The 20,679-nt window shown below is 38.3% G+C and overlaps 1 protein-coding gene across 1 annotated transcript in view; it reads right to left on the bottom strand.

Moving 5' to 3' along the window:
• Positions 1-20,679, bottom strand: part of LOC145243536 (solute carrier organic anion transporter family member 2A1-like) — a 54,079-nt gene that overhangs the window by 207 nt on the left and 33,193 nt on the right. The window contains exons 8-9 of the mRNA XM_080106509.1: positions 4,049-4,113; positions 1-306 (exon numbers count right to left, since the gene is read on the bottom strand). The exon at positions 1-306 is cut by the window's left edge and continues 207 nt beyond it. Of these exons, the coding sequence (XP_079962635.1) occupies positions 50-306; positions 4,049-4,113 (322 nt within the window). The 3' untranslated portion in view covers positions 1-49. The remainder of the gene's footprint in view (positions 307-4,048; positions 4,114-20,679) is intronic.

Below are 20,679 nucleotides of genomic sequence, written 5' to 3'. Positions count from 1 at the left end.
AGCAAAAAAACAAAAATCCAAACATAATAAATAATGCGTGATCTGGCCGCTAGAGTTCGCTGCTGTTCTCTTCGGGGTTCAAAGGTCGATAGACGGTGTTTATTCGTTTTCGAAGGATGCAAATGAAAGTGGCACAAGAGAAGCAAATGGCACCGATTCGGCTGACCAGCATCGCACGAAATAGAAGGCCGTGCAGATTTTTGAGCTGATAAAGTTTGCAATGTCCCCTCACGCCACAAGTCCAATCCCATAGGTAACAAGTTGAATCGATCAAATAACCAAAGACGATTGGACCAGGAAGAAACGCTGAAAGGAATCAAAACATCCTTGTTAATTTTGGTTTCAATAGATAAATGAATAAACAATGACAACAATAATTTAAAAAATAGAAACTTTTTTTAAATGCATTCATCATGTAATCAAACTTTCGTTCATACTCTCATAATATTGATAAGTTGTGACTAAAAAAATAAAATTATTTACACAAAGAATGTTTTCTATTCTTGTAAAAAAAAAAAACAGCTCTATAAATAATTTGTTTTAAGTTTAAATTTTTCGTTAAAATAGTTTGCTTGTAGAGTTGGTCCTCGGAGCACTTTTCTGTTCCTCGACAGAATATAAAACAATCTTCTCTCTTTCCTACAGCCAGAGAGCAGGCTAGTTATTCTTTATTCTATTTTTCTTTTCATCGTGAGTGCTCGACTGAGCTGTAAAATATTCATGACAAAACTCAGATAGCTACAACCATTGCAATTAACTCTCTTTTCTTCCTCTGTGTAACTAAAGTCAAACGGAACTTTGAAAATAAAAGAGTTGGATTAGAACAAAAATTTAAATTGTCTCAGTCTAGAAGGATTATCATTTACTGAACGAGAACAGAAAAGATAACGGGTATGCTTACTTACCTCCTCTGCAAAGGGCAGATGGGGTTTTGACAAGACAGCGCACTAGATGACGTGTATTCTGACCTACGAAAATGCTTGAGCAGTCATATAAGTATTACCCAGTGGAGGCACTTAAGGCGGTTACCAATAAAGTAACAGTTCCTCAGAGAGAAGATAATGCATGGGAGGGTTTACCTCCTATAACTGAACAGTTATACCTCTCAGCTAGACAGCAACAAAGCTATTGAATCCAGTTAATTGTCGAGGACGTATCTCTTACTGATAGGTTCGGACTCAACCTGTGGCAGGAAGTGTATCAAAAAGATACTACACTTTAATCGTATCTCAAGTTGTTATCGTCCATCAAGAAAAGATGGTTCTTTTACACGGTTTATATGAATTAACATATCCCCACACACACACACAAATGTGTACAAGTACATGTGTGTATATTTATGTGTAATAATATGTGTGTACGCGTAAGTGCGTGCGAGAATGAGTGTATGTCTATGACAGTGCATATATATGCGAATATTGCGTTATGGCGTGTGTATTTGTGAATACGAGTATCACAATTTCCGTTCAAAAATATGTGTAACCGTGCGTGTGTGCGTATGTGTGTGTTGTATGTATGTGTTTGAGTGCATGCGTGTATGTTTCTCTGTGTGCGCGTGTGTTCGTGCGAACGCGCGTGTGTGTATATGTACATGTGTAACTACGAGTATCATCCAATTAGGAAATGGTAAAACGAAAAGTGAAATCAAAAGACTCTAACTGAATTCGAACTCGAGACACGTGAATCACACCACACCACCAAAAACACGTGAATCACACCACACCACCAAAAACACGTGAATCACACCACACCACAAAAAACACACCATAAGGAAATAATTGGTGTCTTCAAAGTTTTATTGATTTTTTTTTTTATTACTTCATATTAATTATTTGGAAAACGAAATTAAAGCAATTACACATTTAGCGAAATTGATAGGAAATCGAAATGAATTAACTTTCATTTTAAATGGCGCGAAAAGTTACGTGGAAGAGACGGGAATATTTGCAGTTGAGATCTTCAATTCATACACGGAATCGATTTTACGTTTTAATTATTAAATGATGGAATAAATAAATAAATTAGATAATAAATAACAAAAAAGAGAACAAATGAAAGTGTTTTCATAATTAATTATCAAAATCATAAATGCAGGATGACATATGATTGAATTCGTTTCTTTTCTCTCCAGAAATATCTAAGAAGAAACATGCCTTCTTTTCTTTTTAATATCTGTGAGATTTCTTCCCTGTGATAGAAAGTAGTCCCACAGCAACACGTGGAAAGTTCTTGGAAATAAACTCTGTTTATGAAAAGAAAGTTATTTTTACAGAAAGGAATATTGTACATAGAGGAACCAAATATTAATGCTCAGTCAGACATCTTCCACGGAAATAACAATAGAGTAGCGGAAGTGTAACAACGTCGCTTCTGTGAGAAAATGGATTGTAGAGAACAAAATAGTTAATTTCCCACTAGATTGCGAAGTTTAGTTTGTATTCTGTCATCGTGCCCTGAGCAACGCCTTATCAGGTGTGACAGCAGTACTCCATCTTACTCTTATACAAGTAGAGGGACTTTCAAGAGCGATAAGATGGTCAGGCCATTTTTTTTTAGCAATCTAGCCAACAGATTGGATATGTTTTTTATTTTAAATCTAGAATGAAGATCAATCATAGGAGCTTATCAAAGCAAAGGGTCTCCTCAGAGAGAAAGCCATTCATTTCGGCTGAGACAAAATAAGGATCAAAACAAAAGCTTGATAAATAATAAATAACAAGTAACGTTTTCTTCGTTGCACCATCTGTTCCTGATTAGAAGTTAAAGACTAAGGAAATTCTTAATCACCGATGTTCTTCAAGATGCTGCATTAGACAGTTGTGTCAACAAATGCGATATCAGTCAGCACGTCAGCTATCGATTTTACAGGACAAAATTCCTATTTCTGGTCATTACGTAGAATACTTTTGCTAATGCGGTTGAAACCCTATTGATTTATCACAGATCGAAGCAATTTATGATGCAAAGTAGACTGATTAGTTTGTACTGAAATCGAGTGCATCGAAGGCGACACATGACATATTCTTGCTGTAAATAAAATGCAGAGGAATATTACAGATGAAATATATAAACATAAAAATAGCATTCGCGATCTCCTTGAACTTAAATTTGATCAAATGGGGAAAACTGAATAATCGGCAGTTTCCAGAGAAGTTAGAACAATAGATGAGCGATGATCGCAGCAAGTTGTCAAGCATGCAAAAAAAAAATGAATAAATTCTATTTCTCCCTTTATTTTAGGTAAATCACGTTGCAAACAATTTTAATCTGTTGAATAATAATCTATGCCTATGTTCACTTGATCTAAAGTTGGAAATTTTCGAAGATATTCTTACCAGAAATATACACCCTCATAAGTAATTCCATGTATTCCTCTCCCCCCCCCCCCGCTCCGATTATGGGTTGACTTCCCCCTTGGGGCCTGGATTATGATAAAGAAAGATTATTATTGGATTATGATAAAGAAAAATCGATACAAATAAAATATTTCTCAAGAGAAAATGACATTTATTTGGATTATTTGGATTACTGCTCTCATCTTAGATGTTGTAGGGCGTTTCGGTCGATATAACCTTCGACCTCCTTAAGGCGCGTTTTGTTAAAGATGGCTGACAAAACGAGAACAATCTACTCCTGTGGCTTAAACAAAATGATTCAGTTATAAATTCTGTGTAACCGCTGAGTGCAACATAACGATTCAGCAAGATTTATCGGAAGAAGGTTAAAGGTTATATTGAAACTTTGTGGAAATGAAATATGGTTTATATATATATATATATATATATATATATATATATATATATATATATATATATATATATATATATATATATTCATGCAACATGTTTTTCAGAAACTTCATGTTCAGGTAGGGTGACAAATTGCTTTTCCAGATGTATTGATTGCTCCCCTGCTTTTGGAGTATGGACTATTTATCTAGGAAACACATTTATTCGCTTAGTTATAACACATGTTTATGTGACTTTCACATAATCAAATTTCATTTTGAATTGATATTTGTCGTCAAAAAAGACAAATATTTACTCACCGAAAATAGAGATAACGGCGGAGAAAATGGCAATACCAAGTTGTTTGTTCTTTTCGGGTTGACTCCTGTAAAAGATACAAAAATAGAAATAACTTTTTAAAGGAATCATTTTGCGTTTGCTTGTAAACACAAGTTAACTCTTCCTATCAAAATGAAACGTGAGTTCGTTGAAACCACTGTTACATCAGTTTTTGCATATGGAATTAGCAATTGGATTTTCAGCAAAAGATTAGAGAAGAAAATTGTGTGTATAACAGAATGCTAAGAGCTGCTCTTAACATCTTCTCTAGAAAATACCACGCGAAAGAGCAATACTACGAACAGCTTCCTTGGATATCAGCTTTGATCACAGAGAAAGGAAGAGAGGGAGGGAGGAACGAACCTACATTAATGGACATGGCTGGAGAACTAAGGATGAAATCAACGTCGATTTTCTTTTGTGCATGACAAAACAAGGATTGCATTTATCTCTTTCCCACTGCAGGATGATGTGATACAAGAGTTAGAAAGTCGGATTGAAGCGCAGCACCCTAAAGGAAAAAGACTATGGCCTGCAAAAATATGCCTGGGAAGCCGCGTTGGTCTTTCCCGGTACGTCCGCCTTAGGCGATCACAATAAACTGCTCAAACGAATGCAAAAGTGGACCTCCTAGAACTACACAGAAACAGCAACATCGCACAATCAACAGAGAAAATATAATTTCAAGAATGGGCTAGATTCTGTTGGCTTCAGCGCCGAAGAAAAACATCCCTGGCTGTGATAACGTGTGACCCAGTGAAGAAACTGCACAGAACCTACATTAAGCAAGTGAGAGAACATTTATAATGAACACATGAAGACCTACTGTAGGTTAGAGTGAGCTGGCGTGAGTCAGAACAATCCGCTACACTGTCACGACTAAATGATGATGATGATGATGATGATGATGATGATGATGATGATGATGATGATGATGATGATGTAGTAAACCATAGTATCTATTGTAATGATTTTCGGAACAAGTTACAATTTATATCTGCTGTGACATACGGACACTAATAAAAGCTAAATCAAGAAACAACAGACGGCATAAATTTTTATTATACTGCAGTATCTCTTCCCTAAATTAATGAACTAATATTAATTAAGAAATTAATAAACACAGTGCCTTGTGCCTGACCTAATTGACTGTCGTTAACTGCGAATTCCGACGCGCCACGTAATCTTATTAGGGTAGAAACACCCCTCTCTTGGGTGCTACGTATATCCAATATATTCATTTCCTCCAGGACGACTGCCATTGTCTGATTTGCATGTTAAATAAATAAAAAAGAAAAAAATTCTATAACTAACTTTTACTTGGCTATGAATTCTAAAAATTAATTCTACTGTATTCTGTAAGTTAATCCTTTCCTAAAAACTAACAGTCTACTCTACTCCTAAGCTGCTACTAACACTCATACATTACACACGCTTAATATCAAGTCATTCTGTAACGCATTATCCTATTGCGAAGCCAATATATAAATTAAAAAATAAAAAAATTAAAATTTTTTAAAAAATTCTAAATTTAAAGGAAAAATATTAAACCAATCTTTCCAACTAACCTGTTGCAAATATAGTTGCTTCCACTACATGAACTTTTACTCACCCCCTCCTCCAATAACAATGTAATAGCAATGTCCCTTAATCACTTTGAGGAGTTTAATTTCTCAGTAGACATAACATTTACATACTAACCCAGTAACATTAACTACCCACGCGGGGTTTCAGAATACCTGGATTAGGACCCAGGCGTGGGGTAAACCCTCTCGGTGCTGATGGACCCGTAGATTTCCCAGGTCATCCGTCTAATAGAAGGAAAACTCTTAAGCTAAACCCAAGGGGAGGGAAGACCCTCCATTCTTGGATGACAGCCTTCCTAGAGCTGGTAACTCGAACAAATTACCGGTCTGCAAACCTAAACTGCTTAAGGAGTAGATAGGCACTGTCTATTGCCCGGAATTCATACTCCTTCTTTGCCTATTAGCCAGGCATAGAGGTCGAAGCACAGGGATTCGACAGAAACACTCAGTGGTCGATCTTGTTTCCTGACTAGGGCAATGAAGGCTGTTTCCCCCCTCTCATTACACTTCCCTCCCCCTCTAAACTAGTCACTTGGGAGTGCTTGAACACCATAATGCCAGTACAAGTAGATTGGGTTGACCATCGTCTGATAGGTTGAGGGTACAGGATTGACAGTTCCTGGCTGATGTTCCCGACTGGTAGTACAGGTGTTCTAACTCTTTAGTAGCGCTTAGAGCGGCTGCTCCATCAACAGTTGAATAAAATTGGGATGTTTGTAGTGGCATGTCGCGCATGGAAAGGGACCCTGCACTCATCCCCGGTGGGATTTCCTGAGGCCACAGTCCTACTAGATGGAAGGTCAGCTGATGTTCTACTTGTGTTGCATGCCCGGTATTCTGCATAAACAATTGTTCAGCACCCCTTACCTAACTGAAACTCTTTAAAAAAAATGACAGTACAATCTAAAATTACGCTTAAACCAGGACAAAACTCAAAGAAAATCAAATAGCCTCCTTCCTTGAGGCTTGCATTTACGAGCATCCGTGGACTTAAAACTAATTTAAATCATGTTGAAGCATTTCTCCTAACAAACACCCCGGATATCTTAGCACTAAGCGAGACTAACCTACACTCCTCCATCCCCTCTAACTACTTTAACATGCCCGGATATATCCCATTCTGCCGTAATGACTGACAGACATATGCACAGATTTGGAGTCCATATTCGAAACACCCTCCGCTTGACTAGAGAAAGAAAACTAGAATCGGACGATCAAGTCTTTATGTGCTTTAGATTTAACATGCAACATAACATTAGCTACTTTTATTTTCTCTACCGCTCTCCATCGATCCAGGACTGTACCTTAATAAACAAAGTCTCTGACAGCATAGCTACAGCACTTTCCCTCGACACTAGTGCACAAGTTCATGTATTTGGAGACTTCAGTAACTAGCTTGGATTCTCTAATTACACAGACGCAGCTGGTACCACAAAACATAGCTTCTCTATATCTCATTCCCTATCAACGATGGTTACGTTTCCAAGCCGTTTCCCTGACCAACAAGAACAACACGCATCACTTTTAGATCTGTTTCTGACCACAGTTCCTGATGATTGTGTTACGAACGCCCACAGCCCACTTGGGAATGCTGATTATGTAGTGATAATAGTTGAAATTACCCTAAACTCTAGACCCAAAATGGAAGAGGTATTACTCAAAACAACGAGATATTATAAAAAGGCTGACTGGGAAGCCATCAGGGATCTCATTAGATTGGCGAAATATCTTTTCACTTCCTACTGAACAGTGCGCAAATGAGACGACTGAATGGTTCAAAACAGCAATTGAAGCACATGTTCCCACGCGGAAATTTTATAGCAAGCCCCACTCTCCCCAATGGTTTACTTCCAGATGTGCAGCTGCCATCGCGCAAAGTCAGCACGCGTACCACAGATTTAACCGACATAAATCCTGCTCAAACAGACAGACAGAGCGACAGCTAAGAGAGAATTTACTGAAACCACCCAAAAACGCATCGAAGCTCAGAAATTAGGAACCCGTGACTTCTGGAAAATCTACAACAGTGTAGTAAATAATGGGCAATCAACAATTCCCCCACTATCCAACAATCATGAAGTTGTTTGATCAGCAACCGAGAAGGCTAACATGCTTGCCAGTCGGTTTGCCTCCAAGTCCACACTAGACCCTGCTACCACCCTATCCCAGACTTTCCTTTGCCGACAGACGCCACACTTGACGATCTGAAAATCACCCCTTCTCAGGTGCATGCTATCATAAAAAATCTTGACACTGCAAAAGCATGTGGACCTGATCTCATCCCGGTTGTGCTATTAAAAAAGTGCTCCGCCGAAGTAGCTCCAATCCTCTCCAAACTTTAAAACAAATGCCTTAATGAATCTTGCTTTCATGCCTGCTGGAAAACTGCTTCTGTGGTACCAGTTTTCAAGAATTCTGGCGAAAGAACTGACCCAGTAAATTACCACCCCATTAGCCTCCTCCTACTTTTTGCCAAAATTTTGGAGTCCATAGTTAACCAAGCTCTAGTCCATCACCTTACAGATGCTAAACTTCTGACCAACCAACAATATGGATTTAGGCAAGCCCGTCCCACAGCAGACATTCTAACTGTAATCTCCGAGCGTATATACCATTCACTTGACAAAGCAAGGGGGTAGAGCGGTAGCTCTAAATATATCTAAGGCTTTTCACAGGGTATGGCTCATGCCATACCCTGTCTTCTCAGAAAAATCAGATCATACAGTATCACTGGAAGAATCTTTAACATAATTAAATCCTTCGTAGATAAGAGAAAAATCCAGGTTGTCCTCGATGGCCGTACATATGATACAATATGATATAAATGCGGGAGTGCATCAGCGGTCTATCCTTGGGCCTCTATTATTCCTAATATTCGTAAATGACCTCCCTGACAAAATTGTCTGTGAGATGGGTATATATGCTGATGACACCACACTCCACAGACACGACAGGAAAAAAATGAGCACATATCTAAAGAAATGGCAGAAACACTAGAGGATGACCTCCAATCTGTGTTAGAGAATGGGTTAAGAAAGAGAGAGAGAGAGAGAGAGAGAGAGAGAGAGGGAGGTGTGTAAATTGAGATGATCGGATTGCGTGTGAGTCACGTGATCAGGTTAGCTGAATCGTGGAGATTTGGTTTGGGCTTAGAAGGCGACGGACACCATCAGAGACGTCTCCTCACCTTCACTGAGGGGACGCTGACGTCTGTAGAAACGAGACCAAAAGAAACTACGCAAGCCGGAGATTCATTTCGCATCCTCTGCGAGACATCTGGAAAGTAAAATAAACTATAAAACCAATGCCTTGTCTTGGAATGATGGAATCTCCGTCCAAAACAGGTACAAGGTCTCTCCTCCAAGACGAGATGGTTCCAGATAGACCAACATCCAAGGCGCAGAAGGTATGTTGAAAAATACCTGTACTACACACACACACAACGGCATATGAACATATCATTTAATAGAAAGAACAGCTAGACGATCACACACAATGTTAACTCTGATTAAATGATCACACACACGGTCCCCTTATTAGAGATAACAACGCAACAAACTCTCAATTTTGGTGCCAGTGCCAGTGGGTGAAAAAAATCGAGCCTGGAGATTACCATAAAAATATATTATATAGACTCAACAAAAAGAAAAAAATAAATATTGTACGTTAGATATAAAAGATGAAAAGATAAAAAACATTAAAGAAAAATAACAACGTATGATCCATTAAATGAACCACGGTGAAAAAAAAATATAGACACAACGAAAAAAAAGAAGAAAAATAGACGCATTAAAATTATGTATAGATAGATTTATATGCTAAATTAAGAAGAAATAAGAGAAAAAAACAGATAGCTCGATCGACATACAGATAACGAATTGTTGATTTTGAATATGAAAATTGAAAACACAGCAAGAAAAAAATATTAACGTTACGGTGTAGAAAAATAAACAGAAGAAATTGAAAAAAAAATAGATATATCAATCGACATACTGATAATAAATTGTTTATTTTGAATATACAGCCAACGTTTAAAACAGAAAGAAAAAAAGAAGAAATAGAACATATGAATTTAGTTTGTGGTGAAATGACCCTTCACATTACCAGAGAGAAAATACGTCAAACAAAAATATTTGTTATGAGTTAGAAGTTACACAATTATATACATTTAAAATTTTGCAATTTTAGACTGTAAAACTCGCTGTCTTTTTGTTAAGAAACAAGGGACAGTTTCTGCTAATGTGAAATATTTTTTCTCTAATTGGACGATTTTTTCTTAGGAATTTTTTTTTCTGGTGGGAAAAATGTTATTCATTGTATGTAAATCGTGTAAACTGTTTGGGGTAAAAATGTAATTTTCAAAAAATGAAAAGTAAATTGTGCTTCGCTAATTTTAGTAGTAATATTCACACAAATTCATATAACTATGCCAGCAATTTCCATTTTTATATATGAATTATTTCAGATAACAGACACAGAAGAAAAACGCCGTCAAAGTGAATGATTTATTCACGAAATGATTTCAGACAGCAAAGATTCTATGACTTTGTATTTGCTTCATCGAAATTCTCATCACTTGAAATGGTTTCGGCCATAAGCTAGAAAAGGCGTTATTTTACTCGCTACCAAAATGTTTTGGTAGCGAGTAAAATAGCGCCTTTTTCAGCCTATGGTGGAAACAATTTCAAGTGATGAGAAGTTCGATAAAGCAAATACGCGTTAACAAAACATGCATATCAAAAGTTGACAAATTAACGCAGTTAATCATATAAATGTATACTTGCGCATGCGTATAGCGTGCCCATTACGTCGAATTATACCAACCAAGTTGATTCCTTATCAGCTTTTTCTGGCTAAAAGCAAAATTGATTTTTTTCATGGATTCGAATTCCCTATATATCAAGTCTGTAGACCAAAAATTGACAGAGTATTATGGTAGAGACCGTTCCACAGACTGCCAACCTAGGTCATGGACAATATACAATATAAAAATCTAATATATAAAGAACTTAATAAAAAATTATAAAACAACAACTAGGTCAACACTAAATAAATGAATAAATTAATAAAATGAATATCATTTCCGAAACAATCGTACACTCAAGTTGATTTTGTTTGTCTTTCCTTTTGAAACTGAATTATAATTTACAATTTTGTTTATGAAAATAGAATTAAAATAGAAGGGAACAATAGAAAATGAAAAACATATGGAAAAATAAGTTAGGCCGAAAATAGGTCATCTCCCTCTCAGTACAGTCCAATAAGTCTCCTGTGTGTCATGAGTAAGTTGTTGGAATCCATATTAAATAAAGAAGTATAAACAACCTTCTTAGTGACATGCAATATGGTTTCCGCTCCACAACATCTACAGCAAATGTGCTAACGGTTATATCTCATAGGATTAGTAAATCTCTTGACAAAGGTTTCCTTTCCAGGGCAATTGCTCTTGACATATCGAAGGCCTTCGATAAGGTATGGCATAAGGGCCTACTTCACAAGATTTCCAGCCACGGTATCACTGGAAATGTTTTCTCAATCATTAAATCATTTCTCTCTGATAGGTTCATAAGAGTAGTGGTTGATGGGCAGAAATCAAAGGCCCACAGTATTAACGCTGGAGTCCCTCAGGGGTCCATCCTGGGCCAACTCTCTTCCTGATCTACATCAATAATCTCACAAAAACACATACTTAAATCATTCGTTGACATCTATGCCGATGACACAACCACCTATGGCAACACATCAAAGCCCGTAAATGACAAAGTTCTCTCTAATTCTCTCTCTCCTCTGATCTTGAGCGCGTGGTACAGTGGGGAAAGAGGTGGCTGGTCACTTTTATGCATCTAAAACCAAGCTTCTATCTTTACATCATCAACGCTCTGATCCTCATCTGGCATCAATTGAAATGGATGGCTCTCGTCTTGGGGAGGATTCGTGTTTTAACAAGCTTCTGGGTTTTACCTTTACTCCTGATCTGAAATGGAACACGTACATCAGGTCTGTTGCCAAGGACGCTGGGAAAATGGTAGGATCCTTCTTCCGCTCCAGAAGATATCTCACTCCTGATGCAATTCTCTATTTTTATAAAAGCCAAGTACGTCCAAGGATGGAGTACTGTTGCCACATCTGGGCAGGAGCTGCAAAAAACAGCCTATCCTGCCTTGACAGAGTACAAAATAGACTTCGTAGCTTAGTGAGGGATGCCCTTTTCTCTTCCCTGCAGCCTCTCTCCCACAGAAGAGACGTTGCGAGCCTGTCTTTGTTTTATTGTTATTTTCATGGCAAGTGCTCGTCTGAGCTTCAATCTCTCGTCCCCCTCACTAATCTTTCATGAGAAACACCCGTCTGGCTGAAACTACTGTCAATAATTTTCCACACTCTTTATCTGTGCCAAAATCCAAACGTAGATTCCATGAGCAGAGCTTCTTTCTCAGAAGTGCACGTGCACGACTGTGGAACTCTCTTCCGTTTGCCTGTTTCCCTCCTAATTACAACTTGGATGTTTTCAAGTCCAACATGAACAAATTCCTGACAAACCGCCCCTTAAGTAAGACACTCTATAAAATCTCCAATACTAATGATTACTACAATACTATCTCATTGATTACTGTACACGCAATAATCCTTATCCCTGAGTGGCCTCCGGGCCTTGATAAGTGGTGACCTCCATGTAAAAAAAAAGAAGAATTCGGTCTGCAAAATGGGATAGACATGTGAGGAATAGTGCACATGAGTTCAGGGCCACGTGAGTCGAGCACATGCTCGGACATGGGGGAACGAGACGCGTGAAGCATGTCAAGGCCATGGAATCGATCTGCACATTTTGGGCCATGCGATGACGTCATAGCTAAGATATCAGTTCTCAATATAGTTACTAGTTTTGAGAAAGAGAAGAGGAGAATAGAACAGAACAGGAGAGAGTCGAGGCGGACGAATCCTCCTTTTCGAAGCGAAGGGTTAGAAGTTGAAATCATGTAGTGACTTTGAATTTCTGGAATGTCTTCATTGACTGGTCGAAGAAATAAAGGAACATCATCATTTTGTAATTGTGTCTTGTGTTGTGTCATTCTCAACAAACAAAGGTATTGTGAATCATTTATATGAACTTTGTGTCCACTCATCGTAATAATGAACTTTGTGTATGAACCCCATCCTTAAGATATGTGTCTCTTCCAGCTATCATAAGACTGTCCCCTCCTGTGATAAAAGAACTGATAACTTCTCCTCCTAAAACGTGTGTTAAGAGGATATATGACTGTAAACTGTATAGATGTATCTCTCTACTGTCCCCGTTTCATCACGTATTACATGTACCTGTCTCTCTCTATATATATACCCGATAAATCTCTCCCCAATATGAACACAACTATATAATATATAATATTCATCCCCCTAAAAAGACCCCAGTATGCAACAATAGCAAAGATCTTAAAAATGGTACATGACACCACTTTGCTAAACACTCAGCATTATAAGGGGAAGATCAAAGGCAAGTGATGTAATCCTGCGAATAGAGTGGCGCCCTCCTTTACATTGTTGTATACGCTTATGAATAAGAAGCTTCCGACTACAATTAATCACTTAGATTATATATCTATTATAATAAAGTCGTATCACTCTCTGTCGGTCGTTTGTTTTTTTGTTCACAATTTGATTAATATCTACAAATTAATTTTCATACTGAAAACGGACTTTTCAACATTATTATTCCAGCAGGAAATGTACATTGAAGACGTTACTTTTTTACCTATTACATTAAAGCAAATCTTTTTGATAATTAGCTCTATGTTATTATTATCGCTCTTAGTAATATAATTGTTTTAATTGTTCTGTTTAAGAATATTGTGTAAAGTTGATTTATTTTTATTTTTATTTAATCTAGATTTAATTTAATTGATTTATTATTATTATTATTATTATTATTATTATTATTATTATTATTATTATTATTATCGACATCAGTTGCGTTTATAAAAAGGATAAGCTTTATTTAAGCTATGAGAATTATTTCCTCTTTAAGCTATGAGAGTTGTTTCCCCCATTATATTTTCATAGATGGAGATCCAACATGTCCTCCACTTTCAAGAAAAATCGTAAAAACAACTTAGGATATTTGAAGTATCTTAAATAGTATGTAACTAAATTCTCCGCCCAACAACGCCAATTATATACAGATGGGATACATACATACATATATATATATATATATATATATATATATATATATATATATATATATATATATATATATATATATATATATATGTAGCAGAAGCAGCAATAACTAAAATGAGGGAAAAAAGAGCTTACCTCGGGTATGTCTGTTGTGTCACCAGTTGGGGGGAAAAAGAGAATTCCAAGATGGCGTCCGGGGGGTTTTATTAGCATTTACCCCATGCAACTCTCGGAAAATCACGTTTCTGTCTCATGTGATTATGCAAATGGATAATTCCCGGCCACTATAAAAGCAGGAGGCTAGAGACGAGTCGGCAATGTCCTGCAAACTGTGTGTGTGGGTATTTCTGGCGATTGGAGTGTGTCTTCTTTTACCACGGTTATCACGGACAGGAATTCCCTCTCTTCTGGAGGTGGGCGATATTGACTATTTTGAAGTTGTACTGTTGCTGACAGAACATTTATTTATTTTTTTTTTTTGCCTACTACATTTTTGTTTCAAGCTATTTCGGCCCGAATATGGCGAAGGTGCGGATAAGCAGTGATATTATCAAGCCGTTCTCTGGCGAGGGAGACGTTGTAGCGTGGCTGAAAAAAGTGAGACTTGTCGCACAACGTCAGCAGGTGGATGACGTAGCGAGTCTGCTACCTTTATACCTGGAAGGCGATGCACTGGCCCTCTACATGGAAATGGAGGAGGACGATCAAAAGAAAATAGACCAGATTGAGGCTCGATTAAAGGAGGCATTTACTGATGACGCGTTTGCAGCATATAGAAAAATAACTATGGTTAGATGGGCTGGTGAACGTGTGGATGTGTACGCCAACAAAATCAGGCAGTTGGTTGGATTGGCCGGATTCACAGGAGAAAGCTCAGAGAGACTCACAAAATTAATTTTTGTCACTGGATTCCCTGACACCATCTCAATTGCTCTTCAACAGGTGCCGAACATCAAAGCCCTGACCATGGGGGAGCTAATGTCGAGAGCGAGAATTTTGACGACGACTGGCGAACAAAATCAGGATGTGGTTGCGGCCACACGCTCACCAAACAACAGGGCCCAGAATAATCCTGTTAATTTTACCTGTTTCAAATGCAATGTTAAAGGCCACCTTGCAAGGGACTGTCGAAAACGTGGAACACGGTGTTACCGTTGCGGTGAGAGTGGACACTGGGCTCGGAACTGCTCGGGAAACGAGCAAGGGGAGGACGCATAAGCGCCAGTCTCCTTCCCAACCAAGATGTGAACACGACGCTCCCGGTGATAAGCATCCATGTTGACGGGACGCGATGTTTGGCGCTTATTGATACAGGATGCTCCAGGACAATTTTACATGCAGACCGGTGCCGGTCTTGGAGAAAAACAAACGTAAATGTCAACACAATTGGTGGAAATCGATGGGAAAAAATACTGTCTGACCCGTCTGGGGTTTGGTTTGAATGTGGCTCCCTTGATAATGAGAGCAATTGTCAGCGAAGTACTATCTCAGGAAGAAGTTATAAGCCGCGCAGCATCTGCTTACATTGATGACATTTTTGTCAATGAAGACGTGGTGCCCGCGACCCGTGTGAGAGAACACCTCGCGCAGTTCGGGTTGGAGTGCAAGAACCCGGAGCAGTTGAAGGACGGTGCACGGGTGCTGGGATTGGCAGTCAGGATGGAACGCAATGAACTGCGGTGGAAGCGAGGAAATGCAATTCCGGAGGCTCCCAGTATTGTTACGCGACGAACAATCTTTTCCCTGTGTGGTCGACTTGTCGGGCACTTTCCGGTGTGCGGTTGGCTTTGTGTGGCTTGCGGAATACTCAGAAGGAGAGTAAGTTCGGTAACGAAGGGCTGGGATGATGAAGCAAGGGACGCCGTACTACATCGTATGATGTTCGAAACCTTAAAATCTGCACAGCAGAACGATCCGGCACAGGGAAATTGGTGTGTGGACGGCAAAGAGCTGAATGTATGGGTCGATGCTAGCTCCCTAGCAATTGGGGCAGCCTTGGAGATGTGTGAAACTGTGCTGGAAGATGCATGTTGGCTGCGACCTGAAGATGACTCTCAACATATCAACTTGGCTGAACTGGATGCCGTATTGAAAGGCATCAATTTGGCTCTCCAGTGGCAGAGCAAGGTGCTACACATAAAGACAGATTCTGTTTGCGTATACCATTGGGTCTCAGACACGCTAACTGGAAAGGCGCGAGTACGCACCAAAGCAGCAAGCGAGATGCTTATTAGGAGGCGATTAAGCACTCTTAAGGAGCTCGTGAAAGAGTACGGGCTGACAGTGGATGTGACGCTGGTTCCATCAGCACGAAACATTGCTGACCGACTGACACGAGTGCCACAGCGGTGGTTTGAGGCAATGAAAAAGAAAAACGGTCTTGACCCAGTGATAGGCGCGGTCCACACAGACGAGCTGGATGAGAGTCAAATCATGGCTTTTCACAAAGATAGTGGACATCCGGGGGTGCGACGCACTACCTACTTTGTCAGGAGAAGATGTCCAACCACGACAAAAGCAACTGTCAGAACGGTCATACAGAAATGCGAGGAATGTCAGTCCATTGACCCAGCGCCAGTCAGGTGGGAAAAGGGAAAGCTGGAAGTTAACGAGAATTGGCAGAGAATTGGAATGGATATCACGCATTATGGCACCTTCCATTTTTTAACTTTAACAGACTGTGGTCCATCGCGTTTCTCCATTTGGAGGAAATTGGCAAGGCAGGACTCGGCAAGCGTGATTCATCAGTTGGAGGCAGTGTTCCTCGAGCGTGGCGCGCCGCATGAACTCTTTTTAGACAATGACACAGCTTTCTGCAGCAATATGTTCCAAGCATTTGCATGTAAATGGGGAGTTCACTTGCGATTCCGCTGTGCATACGCTCCAGCCGGGAATGGCATAGCGGAGCGATGTCATCGTACAGTGAAACGAATAGCGGCTAGAATGTGTTGTCCCATACAGGAGGCTGTCTACTGGTATAACATCACACCAAGAGACGACACATCTCCCTCCACTGCGCCTGCCAATAGGATTTATCAATATGAAGTTCGAGTAAAGGAGACCAATCTCGCAACTGCGTCCCCAGGTCCCAAGAACAGCTTTTACCAGGTTGGAGATCGCGTATGGGTCAGAAGACCGCAAAATCGATGTACCACGAGGTTCGGCAAGGGTGAGGTGACCAAGGTGATCAGCCCTCAGTCAATTTTGGTGGACGGTGTGCCTCGTCACGTGAAGGATTTGCGCCCTCGCCATTATGTTGTTACATCGGAGGAAGAGGGAGACTCAGACAGTATGATGTCTTCTGAAAAGACAGAGAGTATGATGCAGGACGACGAAGAGGATTTTGAGCCATATAATGTACATACTGAAGAAGCGGAGGAAGGACCACCCGTCTTGCCTCTACGAAGGAGTACCCGACAGAAACGAATACTGCCCCCCTGCCCTGATTGTGAAACACCGCCTATGGAGCAGACTGGTGGCAATAATGGCGATGAGGAGGATGGAAGGGAGGAAGTGCTGCCTCCGGTTCTTCGGTGAAGTACCAGACAGAGACGACTGCCCCCCTGCCCCATTTGGGATCATGAGATCAGGGGGGAGTGTAGCAGAAGCAGCAATAACTAAAATGAGCGAAAAAAGAGCTTACCTCGGGTATGTCTGTTGTGTCACCAGTTGGGGGGAAAAGAGAATTCCAAGATGGCGTCCGGGGGGTTTTATTAGCATTTACCCCATGCAACTCTCGGAAAATCACGTTTCTGTCTCATGTGATTATGCAAATGGATAATTCCCGGCCACTATAAAAGCAGGAGGCTAGAGACGAGTCGGCAGTGTCCTGCAAACTGTGTGTGTGGGTATTTCTGGCGATTGGAGTGTGTCTTCTTTTACCACGGTTATCACGGACAGGAATTCCCTCTCTTCTGGAGGTGGGCGATATTGACTATTTTGAAGTTGTACTGTTGCTGACAGAACATTTATTTATTTTTTTTTTTTGCCTACTACATTTTTGTTTCAATATATATATATATATATATATATATATATATATATATATATATATATATATATACTTAGAGGTATAAGTGGTAAAGAAAACAGGATAAAAGTACTCAATACGTTGATAGAGCTGACTATTTTTTTTATTTTTCAACCTTAAAATATTAATTTAGTCCATTACAATTGTTTCCGCAGACAGAGGAATTCCCTTTTTGTTTCTTGGTAAAAGTCAAAAATGAGAAGGAAAGAAAATATGAGTTTTTGGGACTCGTGTAGATATTAAGAAAACAAAGAAATATATATAGAGATATAAATATATATATATATATATATATATTTATATATATATATATATATATATATTTATATATATATATATATTTCTATAAAGAAAGAAGAGATATAAAGAAGGAAACAGAAAGAGAAATAAAGAAAGAAGCATTGATATGTGCCATGGACAAAATCAGTTAAAAAAAATTTTTTAAGTGATAGGTGTGAATTAATGTATTGTAAATGAGTTTCAACGTGTCAACACATCAGACGTTTTGGGTGTGGGTGGAAGGGGTTTATATAACGTGAAAAGTTTTTCTGGGATATTTATGACAGCTGCAATGTTTACATACGTCTAGTTGATTTAATTTTAACATGCGTCCCGTATAACATATAAAATCTCTAGAAGTTTTGAATAAGAAAGTTATTATATGGTAGATATTTACCATACGTCCAGTTAATTACATTTAAAATATGTCCTATTATTTGTATTGTGTTTGCGATGATTGTGTTAACCAAGTAAAAATTAAGAATAGAAGAATATATGAGAAATAATTAGTAAAATTGAGGAAATTTGGGGAGGTGGGTTAAAAAGGGAGATTTTATTCGGTGAGTATTTGATGTGGAAAGAGGGAGTTTAAAAAAAAAATAATGTGCTTAGAGGTATGTATATATATAAAGTCGATAACATATATATATATGTGTGTGTGTGTGTGTGTGTGTGTGTGTGTGTGTGTGTGTGTGTGTGTGTTATCGACTTTATTTTAATTCTGTTCATATTTTTTTTAATTAAAACGGAACAACAAATGTAATCGACTTATGACGTAAAAACTGTCAATCGTGTTAACCGATGCACATTCGACACTATTTATAAGGTGTTGGACTATAGCTGATCCGAATTTGTTCACTAAACAATTTATATTATTTAGTAGGCCCTCTGGATTCAAACTTTTGAACTGTCCTGCCTACATATTCAGCATCACAACGACATTTGAATTTATAAATAATATTGCTAACAAAGGGGAGTGGAAGAATATACGGAGTTTAATAAAGATGTAACAGAAAACACGATTCTAAGGCTTAAAGGCTGTTAACGACGACGCAAATCTCCAGAAATTTGGTTAGCAAAATTCATGCTTGGATTACCTAAGATTAAAAAACGACCCTGGTGTGTAACTCTGTCCCGTGGGGAGGCGTAGTAAATAGGTATCTAAGATAAACTGAGGTGAGTGGAGGGGCAAAACGTTTCCTCTTATGAAAGTTAGAGATCTTGGCGGCAATATTAGATATCGTTCAAAGACTGGAGAAAATGTATGAGATCGAAGTAAAGAAATCGTTGAAGCTCAAAAATGTTCTGATATCGAGTAAACGGTATTATCCAGTCGGCGCAAAAGGTTCTGTCGGTTTGTAATATATTTTATGCATGTTGTTATTACTTAAACATATCACTATGATTAAATTTTAACTTTTTCTTTCAGATTATTAAAGCATAATTCATATTTCTATGCAATATTCTCACCCATGTTGACCCGAAAATGATCTTCTTTAGTCAACAGAAAGAGACTCATCTTCCATCATGCAGATCATCCTCACGTAGCACTACGAACAAAAATCTAGCAAAATTGGATTGGGAAATCTTGCCCCATCTTGCATATTCTTTTGACCTAGATCCCTCTGATTACCATTTATTACAAGGATTACATATTAATTAAGAAGCTCTTAACACCACAAAATGATATTGAACATGAGTTAGTTCCATATTTCACATGAAAACCTAAATAATTTTAGAAGCGAGACATTTATAAGTTTGCTAACAAATGGAATCAAGTTATAGAGAGCAGAGGTCGTTATTGTTATGAATGAAGATTTTCAAGAACACAATTTTCATTTCCAAGATGAAATTTTAAATCGGTAAAACTTTTTACACCAACCTAACATTATTTAAAAGAACGTATTATTTAATTAAAATTTTTATAATAAAAAATATCTTGTGAATATTCAGTGATGAAAAATAAGTTTGTTATTTTACTGCGCAGTTTTAACACCACTTGACTTGATGAAAACTGCGTGGCTGTGAATAAATACACAAGAGAGTTGATCCAATGTTGGTAGAATTTTAATCATGTTTAGATTTTATGTTTTCAACAATTAAAAGCATTTTATTTTCAAATATATTACATTTGTATGCGTCTGTCTGTCTGTCCGTTCCACGTTTTTCACTGAAACTAGTAAGCTGATCTAACTGAAATTTTACATGGATCTTTGTAACGATACAGCGGACTAAGTATTTTTCTATCCGTTCGATGCGCAGTTACGTATTTATAGCTTTTAATACGGATTAGTCATTACAATTACCCAAGAAATTCTCGTGGAAACTATTGAACTGACCTAGCTGAAATTTTGTATGGACTTTTGCTTTGATGAAGTAAATATTCTGGTATGTGTTCGATGCAATTAATTAGGAATTAATAAGGATTAGTATTAATCAAATTTAATGCAAAAAGAGCACAAATTTAACAATGTTTAACCAACAATTTGACATAAAGCACTCACACTAAATAAATGGCTATGACTTGTGTCGATTTTAATGG

Source organism: Euprymna scolopes, chromosome 22 (genome assembly GCF_053919585.1).
Source record: "Euprymna scolopes isolate OS-2025 chromosome 22, ASM5391958v1, whole genome shotgun sequence".
Lineage (NCBI taxonomy): Eukaryota > Metazoa > Mollusca > Cephalopoda > Sepiida > Sepiolidae > Euprymna > Euprymna scolopes.
Note: the sequence above shows the minus strand (reverse complement) of the source record. Positions and strands in the feature narration are given on the sequence as shown.